The 18,922-nt window shown below is 41.8% G+C and overlaps 1 protein-coding gene across 2 annotated transcripts in view; it reads left to right on the top strand.

The window, feature by feature from the left end:
- The window catches only part of TAF1 (TATA-box binding protein associated factor 1), a 30,802-nt gene extending 12,234 nt beyond the window's left edge, over positions 1-18,568 (top strand). Inside the window, exons 16-40 of one of the 2 annotated variants that reach the window (XM_068205286.1) lie at positions 5-205; positions 1,086-1,227; positions 1,602-1,732; positions 2,253-2,333; positions 2,797-2,946; positions 3,085-3,204; positions 3,367-3,542; positions 4,235-4,470; positions 5,710-5,917; positions 6,168-6,333; positions 6,484-6,695; positions 6,943-7,051; positions 7,256-7,354; positions 7,935-8,112; positions 9,402-9,473; positions 9,877-9,995; positions 10,349-10,441; positions 10,518-10,602; positions 11,100-11,167; positions 11,246-11,362; positions 14,082-14,207; positions 15,535-15,633; positions 15,847-15,997; positions 16,714-16,891; positions 17,918-18,568. In XM_068205286.1, coding sequence (XP_068061387.1) covers positions 5-205; positions 1,086-1,227; positions 1,602-1,732; positions 2,253-2,333; positions 2,797-2,946; positions 3,085-3,204; positions 3,367-3,542; positions 4,235-4,470; positions 5,710-5,917; positions 6,168-6,333; positions 6,484-6,695; positions 6,943-7,051; positions 7,256-7,354; positions 7,935-8,112; positions 9,402-9,473; positions 9,877-9,995; positions 10,349-10,441; positions 10,518-10,602; positions 11,100-11,167; positions 11,246-11,362; positions 14,082-14,207; positions 15,535-15,633; positions 15,847-15,997; positions 16,714-16,891; positions 17,918-18,134 — 3,534 coding nt within the window. In that variant the 3' untranslated portion in view covers positions 18,135-18,568. The remainder of the gene's footprint in view (positions 1-4; positions 206-1,085; positions 1,228-1,601; positions 1,733-2,252; positions 2,334-2,796; positions 2,947-3,084; positions 3,205-3,366; positions 3,543-4,234; positions 4,471-5,709; positions 5,918-6,167; positions 6,334-6,483; positions 6,696-6,942; positions 7,052-7,255; positions 7,355-7,934; positions 8,113-9,401; positions 9,474-9,876; positions 9,996-10,348; positions 10,442-10,517; positions 10,603-11,099; positions 11,168-11,245; positions 11,363-14,081; positions 14,208-15,534; positions 15,634-15,846; positions 15,998-16,713; positions 16,892-17,917) is intronic. The other variant, XM_068205287.1, reaches the window with a different exon arrangement.
- The last annotated feature ends 354 nt before the right edge of the window (positions 18,569-18,922 follow it).

Here is an 18,922-nt window from a genome sequence, read left to right as displayed (position 1 = left end):
ACAGGCATTTGAAAACAATCTTTTCCGGGCCCCCATCTATTTACATAAGATGCCTGAAACAGATTTCCTGATCATCCGGACAAGACAAGGTTACTACATTCGAGAATTAGTGGATATTTTTGTAGTTGGGCAGGAGTGCCCGCTCTATGAAGTACCTGGTCCCAACTCTAAGCGAGCTAACACACATATCAGAGATTTCCTGCAGGTATGTGATAGGAGATTATTTGGGGATCTGGGGGGGTCTTTGGAGCAAGCCCATGGCATAGGCTTGGGCCTCAGGTGGATAGTCTTGATTTGAGAATCTCATTGTCCTTCTGTGACTCCCTTTTTTCATTTGTTTGTTTTCTTGTGAGGTGAGAGCACTGCAAGAGTTGGATGTTAAGCAGACAGACCATTTTGTTGTTCATTTAACCAAAGACTTGTAAAATCTCTCTATTGTTTTATTGGCATCCTATCTGACGAGTAAATGATAAAAGCTTTTTATTACCAGAATAAAAGGTTAGGAGATTATATATAAATGTGCAAAACTGAAGAAGTTAGAGTTTTGAAGAGGTTGTGCTGTGTAAAATGTCACTTAGGTGGGTTTTACTAAGAGTCAGTTAAGGAAACTTATCACTGTGCTATCAAACAGCACAGAATTAGAGTTGCCTCATAGGTATTTCTTAATTTTCTGGATCTTGTGGTGGTTAAGCTTTGGGACAGTCCATGAGCATTCAGTAATTATCCCCAAGTTCATATTTTGGAGAAAATTTATAGTAATTTACTGTCAGTTTAACTCAAAATTATAACTCCAGAGGTATTTGCAGAGCAGGAGAAAACATGCTGTTCACAGAATTTCTGTGACAAAGCACGAACATTTCTAATGTGTTAAAACAAACTTTCAAGACAAATACGTTCTCCACATCTCATTCTGAAAAACAGCTGAACCTGAAGCAGACACGCGGCTTGGAAAACTTTACTGAGTGAATCTAAGGGAAACAATGGTTTTAAAGTAGTAAGTCTGAAGCAGTCACCAGAAACACTGGCTGTACTGTCTGTGCAAGTTGGTTTATTGTTTCTTTGGACCAATGGGTCTTGTTTTGTAGGTTTTTATCTATCGCCTCTTCTGGAAGAGCAGGGACCGTCCGCGCAGGATCCGCATGGAGGACATCAAGAAGGCCTTTCCCTCCCACTCCGAGAGCAGCATCCGCAAGCGGCTGAAGCTCTGTGCTGATTTCAAACGCACAGGTACCGAAGGGTTTGGTTTGGTGGTCAGCCTTCCTTTGCTGCTCTTGGAGCTCCAAACGCAGCAGAAGGAGGGAACATCGCCTGATAAACCATTCTTGAAAGCTTGTAGAACTGAAATGTAATCTGACAGGGGTTCTGTTTATTCCAATGGCACAAGTGTGCTTGATGGTGAGAAGTGACTACAGTTGAGACATTTTTAATAACCCTTTGGGCAGTGATTTACTCATTAAAGATACAACACAAACACATTCCCTTCCCTCTGTGTGTAGCTGTGTTGTGTTTAGCAAGCAAATACATGCACATGAAAGCTGGGACTGTGATGGCATCCAGCACGTGCAGGAAACTTCTCAGTGTTTGACCTGTGCATTTTTCAGGGATGGACTCAAACTGGTGGGTTTTAAAGCCGGATTTCAGGTTGCCAACAGAGGAGGAGATCAGAGCCATGGTGTCCCCAGAACAGTGCTGTGCCTATTACAGCATGATTGCAGCAGAGCAACGGCTCAAGGTAAATCCTGGTAGATCCAAGGCAAATTACTGACATCCTAGGTAACACCTTCTGCCTGAAGCTAATTCTGCTATAAAGTAGGCAAGTTAGGTCCCTAACTGTTGTGTCACCTGCTAAGTTTGCTGCTGCATAAAAGGGAGTTAAGTTTTAAAGGAAGAAACACTGTATTCTTACCTCCTATTAAATATTGAATTAGCTGTGCTCAAAATACCAAAAGAAGGTACAAGAAAGGGCTTATTTTTATACCTGGAGCTCTACAGCAGAAAGTAACCAGCAGGTGGCTGTAAGAGACACAGATTTTTTTTTTTAAGTTGAGTATACTGTTAGGTATGGAGTTTGTCAAAATACTGGGCAATTTGACATCTGTGCTACTGTTGGTCACTGTGAATCTTGCAGACAGCTGTCTGTGAAAGTTTGCTTGTTCAGCATGGCAAGTCTCCACAAAGACACTTGTAGTTCTGTCTCCAGTAACCTTTTTGAGACTTCAGCTTCCCATGTTTTCCTTAACATTTTTCTGCAGGATGCAGGTTACGGGGAGAAATCCTTCTTTGCTCCAGAAGAGGAGAATGAAGAAGATTTCCAGATGAAGATTGATGATGAGGTATCGTCAGAGCGATGCATGAGTGTGTACACCAGTATATAAATTTGAATGGCAGGAGAAAAATGAGGTCCTTATATTTAAAGGACATATTTAAAGTCCGATTCAGTGTTTCCAATGTTCACACAGCTTTTCTGGGAACTTCTGCTGGCAGCTCAAACCTGTCTTTGGTCGTTATTCTTGCAGGTCCTTTCAGGGCTAAGCTTTTTTTACCTTAAGTGCCTTTTTGTGAGTTCCTTAGCACTTTAGTTATTCATTGAAGTGTTATCAGGGCAGCTGAAGGATCAAGAAGAGGAATTCACCCTCATTGTGAATTGGAAAGTTGTCAGTTTGGAAAGTTCTCAGTATGAGAAAGTTGTCATCTTGGACAGCTGGAAGTTGGAAAGCTCACAGTATGACTGGAAGAATTGCAGAATAAAAGCTTGGACTGTAACAGGGTTATGATTGTTTATTTTCTTGCTGGCAGGTGCGTACGGCTCCCTGGAACACCACACGAGCCTTCATTGCTGCTATGAAGGGCAAGTGCCTCCTAGAAGTGACCGGTGTCGCAGATCCCACTGGTTGTGGGGAAGGATTTTCTTATGTCAAGATTCCAAACAAACCAACCCAGCAGAAGGTATAGCTCCCAAGGAGCAATAGCTGGGAAGTCATGTGGGAGAAGTGGACTAAGTAAGGGACCTAAGGAAGAGAAAATATCAGATGAGCCTAGGAGAGGCTCCTATGACATTAATAGGTTGAATCTTCCTCTGAACAGGACGATAAAGAGCCTCAGCCAGTGAAGAAGACAGTGACTGGCACAGATGCGGATCTGCGCCGACTTTCCCTCAAAAATGCCAAACAGCTTCTGCGGAAATTTGGAGTGCCTGAGGAGGAGGTGAGTGTGAGCCCAGGGCAGGCTGCACGCTTCACTAACGGCTTTAGCAGCTGATGGACTCATAAATTTCTACTTTGACTTCATGTGGAGAGGAATTGAGATCCACAGCCAGGTACCTCAGCTATGTGTCTCTAAAACCGCTCCTTTTCTTCCTCTTTGCAGATAAAGAAGCTGTCCCGGTGGGAGGTGATTGATGTGGTCCGTACGATGTCCACAGAGCAGGCACGCTCAGGGGAAGGGCCTATGAGCAAATTTGCTCGTGGCTCTCGGTTCTCTGTGGCAGAACATCAGGAGCGATACAAAGAAGAGTGTCAGCGCATCTTTGACTTACAAAATAAGTGCGTTCTTATCTGATGTTCACAGCCTTGGCCCCCACCCTGTCCCCACCTCAAAAGTCCAGCACTGTGCATGCCTGGGGCTCACTGATATGTGGTGGTGTAGGTGTTCATTCAACTTGTTGGGCTCGTGAATACAGCAGTAAGAAAGAGGCCTTTGGCTGTTAATAGAAAGCCTCAGGTTTAGTGTCTTGCTGTCACAGACCTTTTGGAAAGGTAGAATGCGTTGCAGAGTCACAACATGAGATGTTCTGCAGTTCCACACATCAGGAGCTCACCACCTTTTTTCCTTTCATTTTTCTGTTTTGTTTTGTTCTGTTATGAGCAATTTGCCATCTCTCTCTTGGGTAGCAGGTAGCAATCCTATGTCCTAGTCTTAGAACTGCCAGAAGAACTCGTGCGTTATTCCTTGTTCTGGCCTGAGACTTGAGAGTGGTGAGGGGATAAGGTATTGTTAATGAAGAAGAGATCAGCTATTTAGAAGATTGTCTTGTAGCAGTTGATCTTTTAGCAGGGGTTGGAAGGAGGGCTGAGAAGGAAATAAATTATGCCTGTAGTAGTGATTTGTATAATTAATTCTTAAATCTTTGCATTATTTTTACCTTTGTATTTCTGGGAAGGTAACAGACTGATTTTTTTTTTTTTTTAATTTGGGAGGGCAACATTCACTGACTTCAGGATGCCTCCTATTTCAGAGTTTTGGAATCCACCGAGATCCTGTCAACAGACACAGATAGCAGTTCAGCTGAAGACAGTGACTTTGAAGAGATGGGAAAGAATATTGAGAATATGTTACAGAACAAGAAAACTAGTTCTCAGCTCTCTCGGGAAAGAGAAGAGCAGGAACGGAAGGAATTGCAAAGGATGCTCCTGGGAGAAGACAATGACAAAGACAGGGGCAAAAAGGACAGGAGAGACAAAAAGGGGCTGTGTAAGTAACTGCAACCACCACAATTATGCCTGGGAAGGGATGCAGGACTTTATGTCAGGCTGCAAAGTGTGCTGATCTGGCCTCTCAAAAGAGTGGGGATTCCTTACAGTGAACATGTATAAACATGCTTGTCTGGGGCTTTTCTCTCTCTGGGGGTTCTTCCTTCTCTTGAGCACTTAGTGGCTGAAAGTGCATGTGAAGTGTATTTTTTGCCTCATATATTTTGTTTATTTTGAATTATAAACTTACTCTGGTATTTTTTTAGGTAGTCACTGCTGCTTCCTCCTGAAGTTTCTTTTTTTTTATTTTTATTTTGAGTAGGGAGCTGGTTTTTCAGTATTCTTCTCAAGATGTTCACACATAGTTGCTGCAGCCATCTTACGGTTGTGTAGTTGGATCTTCTGTGTACACACAGCTCCGTGTGTGTGAAGCAGGCAGTCTGCAGGCTGATAGCAGTGTCTGTTACAGTGGGTTTGGAGGTAAATTGGGCAGCTGCCAGGTTTGGATCTCCTGGAGATGTGCTTGTTTTAAGTGCATTCCAACAGAGAACTTGACACGTCCCTGACTGGCTGGTAAAACATTTGGCCTGTGAATGAAATTCATGACCACTGTTATTTGTTGAATGTGTGTGAGCAAAGCTGAGCTCTGCATCTGAGTCAGTGTTATTGTTGCCATCTATTCTCAAATTGGGAATAAATCACTAATAAATGGTTACTGGAATAATTTATAAGGCAAATGTGGAAGATTTTTGATGATGATTACCTCATGAAAAGATATCCAGTGTTACTTTGTACAAAACCTCTCAGCCTGAGCTATGAATGGTGCTGGAAAGATTCTGTGCTCACTTGGCACACTGTTTGGAACACTCCTTGGAAAACTGGATAATTCTTGACCCTCAGTTTCTGCCAGATAACCATACCTATGATGAAAAGCACTGTAACTAATCATCTGGAGGGCCAGATGCAATTCCTTGCAGGTTGCACATGTGGCTCCTTGTTGACTGTAGCTGTTCCTTCTGGGATTATAATCTATGTGGATAATTAGGTAACTCTGTTTCAGCTGGATTTCATGTCATGATAAGAGAGCATGAACAAGCAAGGGAAAGACTTCTATTAGGTTTTCCTGAATGTGTGTCTGGGAAGCTTTTAAGCCAAAACTCTCTGCTGTACTTAAACAATGGTATTTCTACACTGTGGGAAAAAAACTAGAAGCAAATAAAGCATTTTCTTGTGACAACAGCTTCAGCAGCCTCAGCAAGCTCTCACAAGGATGATGACACTGCCTCTGTGACTAGCCTGAATTCCTCTGCCACCGGCCGGCGCCTGAAGATCTATCGCACGTTCAGGGACGAGGACGGGAAGGAGTACGTGAGGTGTGAGACGGTGCGGAAACCCGCTGTCATCGACGCCTACTGCCGCATACGGACCACCAAGGATGAGGAGTTCATGTAAGGCCTTCGTGGTCTCCTTCTTCTGTCTCTTAACGTTGCCTGTTTCATTCCATTTCATTCCATTGACAGCATGAAGAAATGTAGAATTGAGTGCAGAAGCCCAGCACAGTAATTGTGGAGAGAAAGAGATTTGGTGGCTGTCCATTTGGAGGGTGTCACAAACTTCCTGCAGTGGTGGAGCTGTCAGAAGAGTACCTGGCAGATCACGAGCTAGGCTGGAAAATGTCTGTATTTTTCCCCCCCCCAGACGGAAGTTTGCTCTGTTTGATGAGCAGCACCGTGAGGAGATGCGGAAGGAGCGGCGCAGGATCCAGGAGCAATTACGGCGGCTAAAGCGGAACCAAGAGAAAGAGAAACTCAAGGGCCCTCCAGAAAAGAAGCCCAAGAAAATGAAAGAGCGTCCAGACTTGAAAGTAAGGATATCCAATACAGGTTCGGGCTACTGGAGAAATTTTCTGTTCTAGTGATGTACCAAAGATCTCCCTGGGGGATTTTAATGATGCTTTGCCTCAGAACTAGGAGCCCATATTTGAATTCTGATCCATCACCTTCTATTTTTGCAGTTAAAATGTGGAGCATGTGGTGCAATCGGGCACATGAGGACTAATAAGTTCTGCCCTCTTTACTATCAAACAAATGCCCCACCTTCTAACCCTGTTGCAATGACAGAGGAGCAGGAGGAAGAGCTGGAAAAAACAGTCATTCACAATGACAACGAAGAACTCATCAAAGTAGAAGGAACAAAAATTGTCCTGGGAAAACAACTGATTGAGAGGTAAGGGAAAAAGCAGAGATACTGGTGGGGATAATAAGAATAAACAATGTAGAGCTTAATGCAGAATACTCTAATGTGTATTAGTCACAGGAATAAAGTGACAGGGCTTTACATAAGCTGTTATTACAGTATTTCAATTGAGCATTTGCTATTGTGGCAGATGGAACCAAAGCCAGTACTGGGGAACAAATGGTCTTGGTTCATGTGAGGGCTGGAGGAAGTATTGTGCTTTTCTGTTTGTATCTAGTGCTGATGAGGTTCGCAGGAAATCCCTGGTCCTGAAGTTTCCTAAGCAGCAGCTTCCTCCGAAGAAGAAGCGTCGTGTAGGGACAACGGTGCACTGCGATTATCTCAATGTGAGTGAAGTGCTGCTGAGCCGACGGCAGCGCCTCCATTTCTGTTTGTACCAACTGGCCAAGGCCTTAGCTGCTCCTGTGCAACCTCCTCGTGCCTCCTCGTGACTGCCCAGAAAATTAATAAGCTAAATTGTCTAGGATTTCTGTGAGTAGATGTTTTGCATCTTGGAACTGCCTTCATTTCTCTGTCTCTCATTTTTTCAGCGTCCCCATAAATCCATCCACCGCCGGAGAACAGATCCCATGGTGACGCTGTCATCCATCTTGGAGGGCATCATCAATGACATCAGGGATCTTCCCAATGTAAGTTTAAGCTATGATACCCAAATCCTACATCTCAAGAAATATGGTTGCAGTAGGGTATGTGTTGTAGACACCAGAATGTGGCTAGTTTTGTATGGATATATGTTCAAAGCTCATATGTGATTTAAAATTTTTTTTTTCAACAAAACCGGCAGAAGATGAATGAAATGTAGCAGTGTGTAATGCTTTTATATATGTGGCACTGGAGAGGAGAAGATCTGTCCTTCCCTCTTTTCTGACCAGACTTTGCCAGAAACTTGCAAAAGCAAAAGATTAAATGGCAGATTTGAGTTGAAAAGAGAATTTTCAAGTTCAGTTTCTTGACTTTTGTGCTGCAATCGAAAATACCATCTTAGAATTCTCTGTGAGATTTTCCTTCTTATAATGATATTAGAGAATATTGTGTGGAAGAAAGTGTTTGCCATCATGGGGTTGAGCTTATTCTGTTTTCCCTGGTGCAGTTAAGGAACTGTTTGTGTAAAGGTTTTATACACTAGTGCTCAGTTTAACTGTGGAGGTTAAACTGAGATTAGCTGTGCTAGCACTGTGCTGATAACCATTTGTTACTTTTCCTTCTCAGACATACCCCTTTCACACGCCTGTAAATCCAAAAGTTGTCAAAGATTATTATAAGATCATTACCCGGCCCATGGATTTACAGACCCTGCGTGAAAACGTCCGTAAGAGGCAGTACCCATCCCGGGAGGAGTTCAGGGAACACCTGGAGCTCATTGTGAAGAACAGTGCCACATACAATGGTAAGAACACAGGGAAATTCTGTATCTGCTAATCCATAAGTGCATGGATGAGCTGTGCAACTTTTAGAGTCAACAAAAGCAACATAAAAGTAGAACAAATTCACTTCCAGATCGCATTAGTGAACATATATTTTTCCAGATGTACCTGAAAGATTATATTCATGTTAATGAAGTAATTAATAAATAAGAAAAAAGTGAATTCCAGCGTGTAGCAACAACTAAATGATGACTGTGACGTGGTAATTGAAGTTCAGTTATGGGTCTGTGTCTTGGGGTGACTCAATGACTGAAGACTTCTGCATATTTCAAGTCCTGTCTACCTCCTTCATGGCTAAGTGTAATATTGTTTTCAGTAGATTATGTTATTATGCTTTATTGAATGAATTTTTCAATGCAAATAGCAATAGTTCACACCCATTGAAGCCAGTGCCTTGGAGCATGCAGCTTTGAGTAGAGTTTGCTGTCATGATTTTGCATATTTTGATTCTTAGTCACAATAAACGTTTTCCCCATTTGGGAAGGTCAGGAAACTACTTTGAAAAAATGAAAGAAAGCTGGTTTAAAATAAAAGCACAGATTCTATGGTAGAGCACGTATCTGCTGGGGAAAAGTGCTGATTCATTGGTGGTCAGCTGTATTCTGACTGCTGATAGAAAGGTCTTTGTCCAAAATACTAATTTGACAGAAAAAGCTCCCTGCTGCACTGAGTCTGTCTAGGCTGTGCAGCATTGAGGGTGACACTGACAGCACTGGGTTTGTGTCTTTGCTGCTTCCTTTATTATTTTGACAGTTAAATCCCTGATTTATCCTAATAAATAAGATCAATTTTTTTCATAGTCCTGTTGCAAATGCTTGTTTCTATGTCTGAGGAATCCTGAAATTATTTAAAGCTGTGAGTTTCTGAATATTCCTTAAATGTCCATCTTGCCTTCCTTAGCAGCTCTGTTTCACTGACTGGACTTAGTGAAGGAAACAGAAATGTCATGATTTATACTGTGAATATTTGTCAGAGGTGGAGGGCTTGGAGGCAAGTCTGCCACAGGCACAGCTGCTTTCCAAAGGGTTTCCAAATTCACCAGAATGTATGCCCAAAATGTTGTGTGGTACAAATAACTTTTTCTCATATGAAATGCATGCTGAACTTGAATAACTGTGTGTATTGAGAATATAGTTGAGTATATACTCCTAACTGTGCTGGAAATATTATCGGTGATGCTTTAGGGGTAAAGATAAATCATATTGTGACATAGGCCTTTTAATCCAGCTGCACTTGCTGTGTGTGTTTGCAGGGCCAAAGCACTCACTGACACAGATATCCCAGTCCATGCTCGACCTGTGTGATGAAAAGCTAAAAGAGGCAAGTTCTGTGAATGTGTTGTGGTCAGAATGGAGGGGGAGGGATGATCAGGGCTGGTTGAAGATTTTGAGAATAGAGGATGTGCATAGGCAAAACACAGGGGTTTAGGGAGCTTAGTAGAAAATTAAGGGAGTTCTTCCTCCTACCCCAGAAGATATTTGAATTTTTACCATTTTGAACAGCTCCCATGGGAGCCTTTCTAAAAAAAAAAAAGAAAACCCAGATGTGTGTTTCTTATTGTAGTTTCTTTATCTTATCTATAGGCTTATATCTTGACTGTTACCCCCTATTAGTTACAAGTGTTTTCATAAAAAGGTGCATGGGAGTCTCTCTGGGACAGAGTATCTTGGTAGTTTGTTTTTAGTTTATAGTCAGCCACTGATTTTCCCTACTTCTTTTGCAGAAAGAAGATAAACTGGCTCGATTAGAAAAAGCAATTAATCCTCTCCTGGATGATGATGATCAAGTGGCCTTTTCCTTCATTTTGGATAACATTGTGACTCAAAAGATGATGGCAGTTCCAGATGTACGTATCTTGAGTGACAGTGTGTGATGTGCAAATTGTGCCGATCTTGTTGTGGAGAAAACAGTGCTATTAAATAGAAAAGTCTTCTGTAAAATTATTAATTTGTATTATATGTTCCTACTGTTGAACAGATATCAACAGGCCTAGTTAAAAATCCAGCTGGTAGATCTTTTCTCTGTGTCCCTCCTGAACCTAAATGATTGGATTCAGGAGATCTTGTTATAAATACCTTAAATACATTTGGAGTGTTAATCAGTTCTGCAGACTTGTTTTCTGACATTTGTAGCTCAAACTGTAGAAAATCCTACACAGAGCTTTCTAAACCTGTCTGTTTTCTTTTTTTTTTTTTTCAGTCTTGGCCGTTTCACCATCCAGTTAACAAAAAGTTTGTTCCTGATTATTACAAGGTGATTGCTAATCCAATGGATCTGGAGACCATCCGCAAGGTGTGTAGCTTGAACTGAGCAGTCTCCTGAAAGGTGTTTGGACTTGATCACTTACTGGGTGACAATTCTCTTCCAGAATATCTCCAAGCACAAATACCAGAACAGGGAGACTTTCCTGGATGATGTTAACCTCATCCTTGCCAACAGCATTAAGTACAATGGTAGGTGTTGGAAATGAGGCTTCAGCTGCCTTTTGTACTTAAATTAATTCATCTGGGCACCTGTACTGCCAAAGTGTGTTGAAGCCTGAGGCTGTGATTCATAAACCTGATTATTGTTTTCCTTTCCTGAGGAAAGGGATGCTTTAACAGTGCTGTTTTCACTGTCATATGGAGCTTTATTACCATCTGGTGCAGAATGGGGCAGTTACATTTGGGGAGGATGTTCTGCTTGCTCAGTACATGTCTCTGATCCAATGATTTGTTTCTGGGAGTTTCCTTGAGACAAAAGTACAACCTTCCTGTGTCCTGAATCACACTTTCAATGCTGGAACAAACTGGTTGTACTGTTTTAGCTAAATGTGAGCTCTGCTTTGTGTTTCTCCTTACATCAGGAGTTGGGATTTAGGGTCCTGTGTAAGCAAAACCTGTCATGCTGTCTGGGCAGCTGGAATTGAAAAAACATCAGAATGTATAAAGAGATTTGTTTCTTACTACAGGGTCAGACAGCCAGTACACAAAAACAGCCCAGGAGATTGTAAACATCTGTTACCAGACATTAGCTGAGGTATGTGGACAACTTCAGTGGAATATTTGCAGTTTGAATTTTCTATTCTGCAACCTTAGCAAGCTTTTTTGTTCTTAGTATGATGAGCATCTGACTCAACTCGAGAGAGACATCTCTACTGCTAAAGAAGCAGCACTGGAGGAGGCAGATCTGGAAAGTCTTGATCCTATGACCCCTGGCCCCTACACTCCACAGGCAAGTGACCAAGCAAGGCTTTCACTTTCTTTTAGTTTCACTCTCCTGAGTGTTTGATCCCGATTTTCCTCTTTGTTTTATGTTCTCCATCTGTCTGCAGTTTGTCTTTTGGTAGAGTATGTTGTTGGATGGTGTGCTAACACTTGCTTTTTAAGAATAAATATAAGAAGCAGTTCTGATACCTAAGACAAAGAGAGAGATTTCCCAAGCAGATTGTAACACTGGTCTACAGATGAGCTGTATGCAGTCAGGTACAGCTGAGTGTTGGTTGGAAGGCTGAGGACTGTGCAAGTGTAACATTTAGGAACCCTCAGAAGTCAAGCAGTGGACAGGTAAGGAGAACATGAGGACGAAGCATGGATGTAGTGCTGAGAGGAATCCAGGGAGCTGTTTGCTACTGGTATTGTTGGAAAGGCTCACTGCTGTGGGTAAAGGGACTCCCTAATAAGGTCAGCGAAGTCCAGCTGTAACCTCATTGCTGGGATTCTTTACATCTCTTTGTTCCAGTTCTAGTGGAAAATAACATTTTTTTAACCTTTATCATTATTTTATAGCAGACAATTGTGTGTGTCAGGTATTTTCTATGCGTTACAGAGCAAGTTCATGCTGGGCTTCTTTTCAAAGTTGACAGTTTGGCAAAGATTTATAAGCTACTTAGACTTTTTAAAAAATAATTCTTCTTATTTTGGGTTGTTTGGCTGTTTTTAAAAACATCAGTTAAAAACTTTCACCAGGAATGACAAGTTAATTCATGAAAACTGAAATAATCTTTGGAATTTGCCTAGGAAAGCAGGGGATGTCATCCTAGTGTCTGAGATGTGCCTTTTGTTTATTTGAAAAAGTTCATAGGCCTTGGGAAAGATCTCTGTGTTGATAATTGAATGATAAAATGCAAGTGTTGTGGTATAGGAAGACAAAATAAAGCTTTCTTTGCAGTTGTTCATGCAGTTGTAGACCAATAATTTTTTGGTTCTGTGCAAATATGATGTAATTACATCTGGAAAGTTGCATTTAATTTTAGCAAAGTCAGAGCAGAAAAGAAGGGCTTGAAGTTCAGGAACAACTTAAGATCTTATAAAGATTATTTTTAAGATAAAAATGAGTTTAAAAACTGTTTAGGCAAGAAGACTGTATGGCTGAGCCACGATAGCAGGACACAGGTGGGTTTGGGGCAATATTTAACACCCTCCCATCCATGTCTTCCCACAAAAATACCCAAAATGTAGCATTTTAGGAAGGTAGAAAGTGTTTGCTAAAAATGATCATCACATTCAGCTGGCTGGGAATGCTAAAACTGTGTATCATGGAAAAAGACCTTCCTGCCAATAGGAAATATCGGGGTGTAAGAAAGTATTTGGAGATGAGTTATTGAAACGATTTGTTGACATATTTCAAGAATGAAATGGCATCAGTGGTGATCCCAATGCATAAGAGAGTGAGGGACAAAAATGCCCTTCTCCTGTCTGGTGGTTTCCTTCCCAAGAGCAAGGTCACTTGGTCTGATTTTATTCCAAGCTGGTGATCAGAAGAGAGGAAAGGAGCCCTGGGCAGGGAACTGTCCTTGGTAAGAGGAAAGAGCTCTCTGAGCTTCTCCATTGAGCTTGTCACCTGAAGGCCACCCTTTCCCTCTGCTCCTTGGCTGGAGGTACAGTCCCACTTCCCACGCTCCCAAACTTGCCACAGATGGCAGGTCTGGTGGAGATTGCTTGGCTTTAGTTCCCTTTTCTAAATGCAGTTGTGACAGCCAACATTTATCTCCCCATATGGGTCTTCAGAGGCTGGCCTCCAGGATGTAAAAAGCAAATACAGCTGAGAGCTGTCTGTGCTTTACATGTCTGTTTAAATTCTTAGGGAGACTGTTTTGCCTAATTTAAGAATTATTTCTATTCTTCTTAAGACTTTCAGTATTGTCATGATCTATGAACTGTGTATTGTAAGGGAACTTTATTAAAATCCTAATATGTACTTCCTCATTAACTCTTCAGAGATCAATCTGCATGCAAACTGCAAGTTAGCTTTTGAAACACTTTATCTAAATCCTTTTTTCTTGCTTGTGTCAGCTCTAGGGGTTGAGACAGTGATTTACATAGGATTGATTTGAAGCTGAAGCTTTGCTGTTTCGTATGTGCTAGACTTTTCCCAGTTCTCACTGGAGCATTTGGGGCTGCAACACTGTTCCCATTACAAGGAAGTAAATGAAAAGGGCCATGCTGAGACAGACCAAAGGTTGATGTAATCAAGTCTCCCATCTCTGGCAGGGAACAGAAGTAGGTGGATGCAAATATGCAGTGATCATTTTTACAGCAAACCCTCTCTGCTTCTGGGACTTGGTTGTTCAGGCACCTTAAACTTGTGTTGGGCCTGGACCACTGTATTTGTGAGCTGCAGAGAGGTCTATTCTCTATACATTTACTGAATCCTTTTGGAGCCCATTTGGGATTTTGGCCTTTGTAGAATAGCACTGTATAGAAATACTGACTTCTATTTTAAAATCTGCTATTTGGCAAACTTCAAAGCTGATGTTTTGAGCCATTGCATTTACCCCATTTGTTCTTTAAGAATAATTAGCTCATTTTGACTAAACAGTGTGTAATAATATGAACACTGTGCCAAAAAATGCATTTAGTCCTGAAATCCCAGTCTTGCCTCTTAAGATACTGTTCCAGCCTCAGTTCAGTGCCTGAGAATGTTCTGTCTCCTGTTTCCACCTATACTTTAGCCACCAGATTTGTATGATACCAGCACTTCCCTCAGTGTGTCCCATGGTGCTTCATTCTATCAAGATGAAAGCAATTTGTCTGCTATGGACACTCCCATCACTACCACAGGGAAGCAAGGAACTCAGGTCAGAATCCTCCATTTTCTCATCTGCTTGGGGAGTTGTCTTGTATGAGCAAATTACTAAAAGGAGGCAATGACTTTGTAGGAAACAGGTGACAAAGATCAGGGTTTTCCAAGCAGAGAAGAGAATCTCTTCCAAAGGTTATGATGTTTTCTTCATTTTGTCTGCTCTGAAGCAAAAGTAAAAAAAAAAAAAAAAATTAACGAGCACTGGGAATTGAGACTCTGCAAAACAAATAATAGAGAATCAAAAGCTGCAAAAGAATCAGCCTAAGGCCAGGTATTTATTTGCTTCACTACTTCTGGAAGTAGAAACCTGGTGACTCATGCTACAGAGGGTTAATATGCAATCCCTTGTTAATTCTGAATAGGGAAATGGTGAAGGATATTCTACAGATTCACAAGATCATAATTAGATTATTATGGTTGCATCCAGTGACAATTAGGAGCTTGGAACAGATGGTTGCCACTGTAGATACCTCATAGTTGTAAAAGGAAAAGAAAAAGCGGACAGGTTAAAGGGATTAGATAATTAAAAATGAACTTGTTACAGTAACCACGAATATTTTTCCTTACTCTTTATTCTGTATTAAACAAAAAAAAAAAGTTGAAGGAGAGAGAAGGATATGCAGTAATAGGACCATGAAACTAAATTACTAGGAGGATGAAGAAAGTGAGGAGCCATAAGACTGAAGGTGACACCAGGAAGACTGGTGAGAGCTATTCTGAACAATGCAGGCAAACAGAGACTGGTTATGAATAGTTCTGTCTAGTATTGTAGCCATCTGTATCTTTGTGAATGCCTTCTAGATTTGGAAGTCTTCAAGCTTTCTGTAGAAATTTATAGTCTTTGGGACAGAATCTGCATGTTGTCTTTATCTTGACCTCATGGGGACTGTGGGAAGAACGGGAAGAGAAGGACAGGAAAAGATTTGAGGGAAGTGCTGTATGCTTTTAAAATATATAATGAAAATAAGCACTTTTTTTACAATGGAGTGCTATTTTCCAGAAATAACTAGTTGAACAAGGAACTCTGGTCTGTAAGGCCGGAGATTCCCAGTTCAAGGATGAGCACATCAGGTAGAAGTATGTGGAGACTGTGCTCTCTGATCGTGCAATAAAGAGAAAAAGGATCCTTGCTCTGCGAGTGATACACAGATGTTTTCCTTTCTGTCTTTCCCTTCCTGTACTCCCACACCCACTGCTGTGGCCCAGGTGTCCCTCACACCCCCTGGGTGGTGTCCAGTAGATGCTGCCTCAGTGCCACTGCTGTTCTGGGTGATGCCCAGTAGTGCCCTCCTGATGTCACTGCTGTTTGTGTTCCCATCCAGATGCGCCAGGGGCGAGGTAGGCTGGGCGAGGAAGACTCTGATGTGGATATTGAAGGATTTGATGAGGATGATGATGGCAAGCCCAAGACTCCAGCCCCAGTGAGTATATTTACAGAAATCACAGCCACAGTGTACGTGCTGACTTGCAGGGCTGTCTGTTGTGCCTGCTGCCCTGAGACAGGCTCTGAAATGCAGTTTGGAAAAGTTAGCACTGTGAAATGAAAGAATGCTTCAGAGTGGACAGAGTGGGAAATCTATGATAGAAATGGTACATGCTGCTGGATCTTCATCATCCCTGTTTGTGTGACCCAGGAAGTTGAAGATGCAGATGGTGACCTTGCTGATGAAGAAGAAGGATCAGCCCAGCAGCCCCAGGCCAGTGTCCTCTATGAAGACTTGCTTATGTCTGATGGAGAGGATGATGATGATGGGAGTGATGAAGAGGGAGATAATCCTTTCTCGTGTAAGTGTCCTTTTCTGACTGTTCATTAACCCAGCTGATCTCATGCTTCCATCACAAAAACATGCACTAGAGAGCAGAGACCAAAGGGGCAAGATGAGGAAACTGGGTGAACACAAATGGGACTGAAAACAAAAGTGGAATGGGAATGCTGTAATACAGACACACATGAAAGCAGAGTTAAGACAAGATCTTGTTGATTGTATTTCATAAAGTGAAACTGCAAATGGTTCTGAAAACACTGCTAGTATGATTTGGTATGCAGAGCCAGGAATGGGTAGTCTAGTAAAAGTACATTTATTTTGATATAATATTGGGTAATCAATGTTGAATGTAAAATGTTAATGTTATCACAAACAGGAAGAGATGTACAGAGGTTATTCAGATTGTTTCTATGTTTTAATACAAACTTAAGCAGAAAAGCATATAGTGGTATTTAGCAATGGCTTCTGAAAATTATTAGGAGGGAAGAAGGGGGAATTTTCCAGAGTAGACAAGACTTAAGGCCTTTTTGAGTAATGGTGGTAACGAGATTGCTTTGGAATAGCATCAGATTTGTGCACTCAGTAGGTGGTGTCACCTCCCAGATACCTTTTCTGCTGCCTTGTGGAGACACGACTTTGTAAACATTCCTTACAGTCAATCCTGCAGCCTTTAAACACAGACAGTGGGTATGTAAGTGACAACAAACCGTGACCAGACTCTGGTTCATTGCACAGCTATCCAGCTGAGTGAGAGTGGCAGTGACTCAGATGTGGAGCCCAATGCAGTGAGACCCAAACAACCTCACGTTCTTCAAGAGAACACACGGATGGGCATGGACAATGAGGAAAGCATGATGTCCTATGAAGGAGATGGTGGGGAGACATCTCATGTTATGGAGGACAGCAATATCAGGTAATTAGAGCTGGTTAAAATCCCTTCTCTTAAAGATTTTTGAAGTGTTCATCATAAAAACCTGAAGAATATCTCATATTTTTCTTAAAGTTATCTTGTGACTGTTCTTACTGTTGCAACCATAAAAAACCATTTAGTCTTACTGACAGAAATTTGGGGTTGCTGTTAGATTTTCACTAATAAAAATACCAGTTAAATTAGAAAAAAAAACACCCATTTTTTTTTCTTTTAAGTTAGATGATTTCTTGCACATATGTAGTGGTTTTTGATGGCAGGACAAATAAAGGTTTTTACAAGCTATATTGAACTACAAGATGCCTTTGAAGTTAAAAAGTGATTTAGCAGATTATCTTTTTTTTTCCCCCCCTCTAAGAACAAGTATGACCTGACTTGAAATTCAACTGCTTAGTTGAAGTCCAGAAGTATAGGAATATGCATCTTCTGTATTTTGGAAGGTGTTCAATTATTAGAAAATTAAAAGAACAACAATATCACCTTTATTTTTTTGCATTCAAAAGAACAGCAACCGACTCCGCTTTCTCTGGGCATTCTGTAGAGTATTTGATTCTCTGTTCTTCTTCTACTTGTGGAATTCATTTCCTTAGTGCCATGATTGATATTTGCCTAATAAATCACAGGCACCAGAGCTAATAGGTAGCTGGGCTGGCAGGCAGTGGTCATTCCAGCCCAGGATCTTGACAAGAGTCAGCAGGAAGTATTCGAGAAGATGAGAATGGGTTGAAAACATTCCTGCAATTTCTGTCTGCAGAGAAGGTGACAGAAGCTGTTGGAGCAATCTGTTTTTCCTGCCTGGAGTGTATCAGAGTGGAGTGAAGATACTGGAATTGTTTCATTGGAGAACTGTTTTTTCTTTAGTTCCCTTTTGAAAAAGCTGACCAGTGACAGAATTGAAATGTGCAGTGGTTCCCTAGTGTTCACAGCACTTCAAGCCAACTCTTACAGCAGTTAAATACAGAATTGCTGGTATCAGCAACTCATTTGAAATTATTTTCTTCTTTCTTCTAGTTATGGCAGCTACGAAGAACCAGACCCAAAGTCCAACACAAGAGACACGAGTTTCAGCAGCATTGGAGGCTATGAGATCTCAGAGGAGGAGGAAGAGGAGGAGCAGCAGCGGTCTGGGCCGAGTGTGTTAAGTCAGGTCCATCTGTCTGAGGATGAGGAGGACAGCGAGGACTTTCACTCCATCGCAGGAGACAGTGACCTGGACTCAGATGAATGAAGTCCCTTCCCTGAGATGATGGTCATCCTGGGCCACTCTTGGCTCCCGAATGTCTCTTGTCCGAGTTTGGTGTAAGGAACAGTGTCGTGTGGGCTGTGTTAACAAGATTGATTTTTAAATATAATATTTTAATTGGTTATAAAGCATGTTATATGAATGAGTAAACGAAGAAGAATAAGCATTAGACAAGCGTGTCCTTCTGAAGCCTTGGCTTGTTGTAGCCTGTACTGGTTCCAGAATCCAGATACAGATTTGTATGGTTTGTACTTCAGTCTTCATAGATGTAAAGTAATTCCTCAGAAATACGGGCCTGTTGGATACGTGCATGTGTGTCAGGAAGAAGTGCTTGCTCAGAATGAAGTACTTGCTCTTGCTGAACAATTGTAAGGCAATTTTCATTTCATAAAGGGGAGCTTTTTCTCTGGGACCACAAATACAGTGTGTGATGTCTGACCCCCGAGTGGTTTTGGGAACTGCCTAACTCCTACCAATACTTCAGAAACAGCTGCCCTACTTTTCCTGTAAGTCACAATAAGTTCCAGAAACCCCACTTTTGGTAATTTGAACCTTTAGGAAGGCTCACGGTTCACCGGAGGCTGCTAATTTTCAGTGCCCCGGGGAAGCTGGTGCCGTCCCCGTGTGGAGTCCTGGTGTGTGGCTGACGGAGCTCATGGAAACACGGCAGGAATGGGTACAGACGCCTTTGCCGCTGTTTGTCTGTGCGGGCACACGGTGAGCTCCGGTGTCCCGGTTATTGAGCTCTGCTGTCCCTGTGACTGAGCTGCACT

The sequence above is a fragment of the Anomalospiza imberbis genome, chromosome 14 (assembly GCF_031753505.1).
Source record: "Anomalospiza imberbis isolate Cuckoo-Finch-1a 21T00152 chromosome 14, ASM3175350v1, whole genome shotgun sequence".
NCBI classification, from domain to species: domain Eukaryota; kingdom Metazoa; phylum Chordata; class Aves; order Passeriformes; family Viduidae; genus Anomalospiza; species Anomalospiza imberbis.
This window is presented reverse-complemented; position numbering and strand designations above follow the sequence as displayed.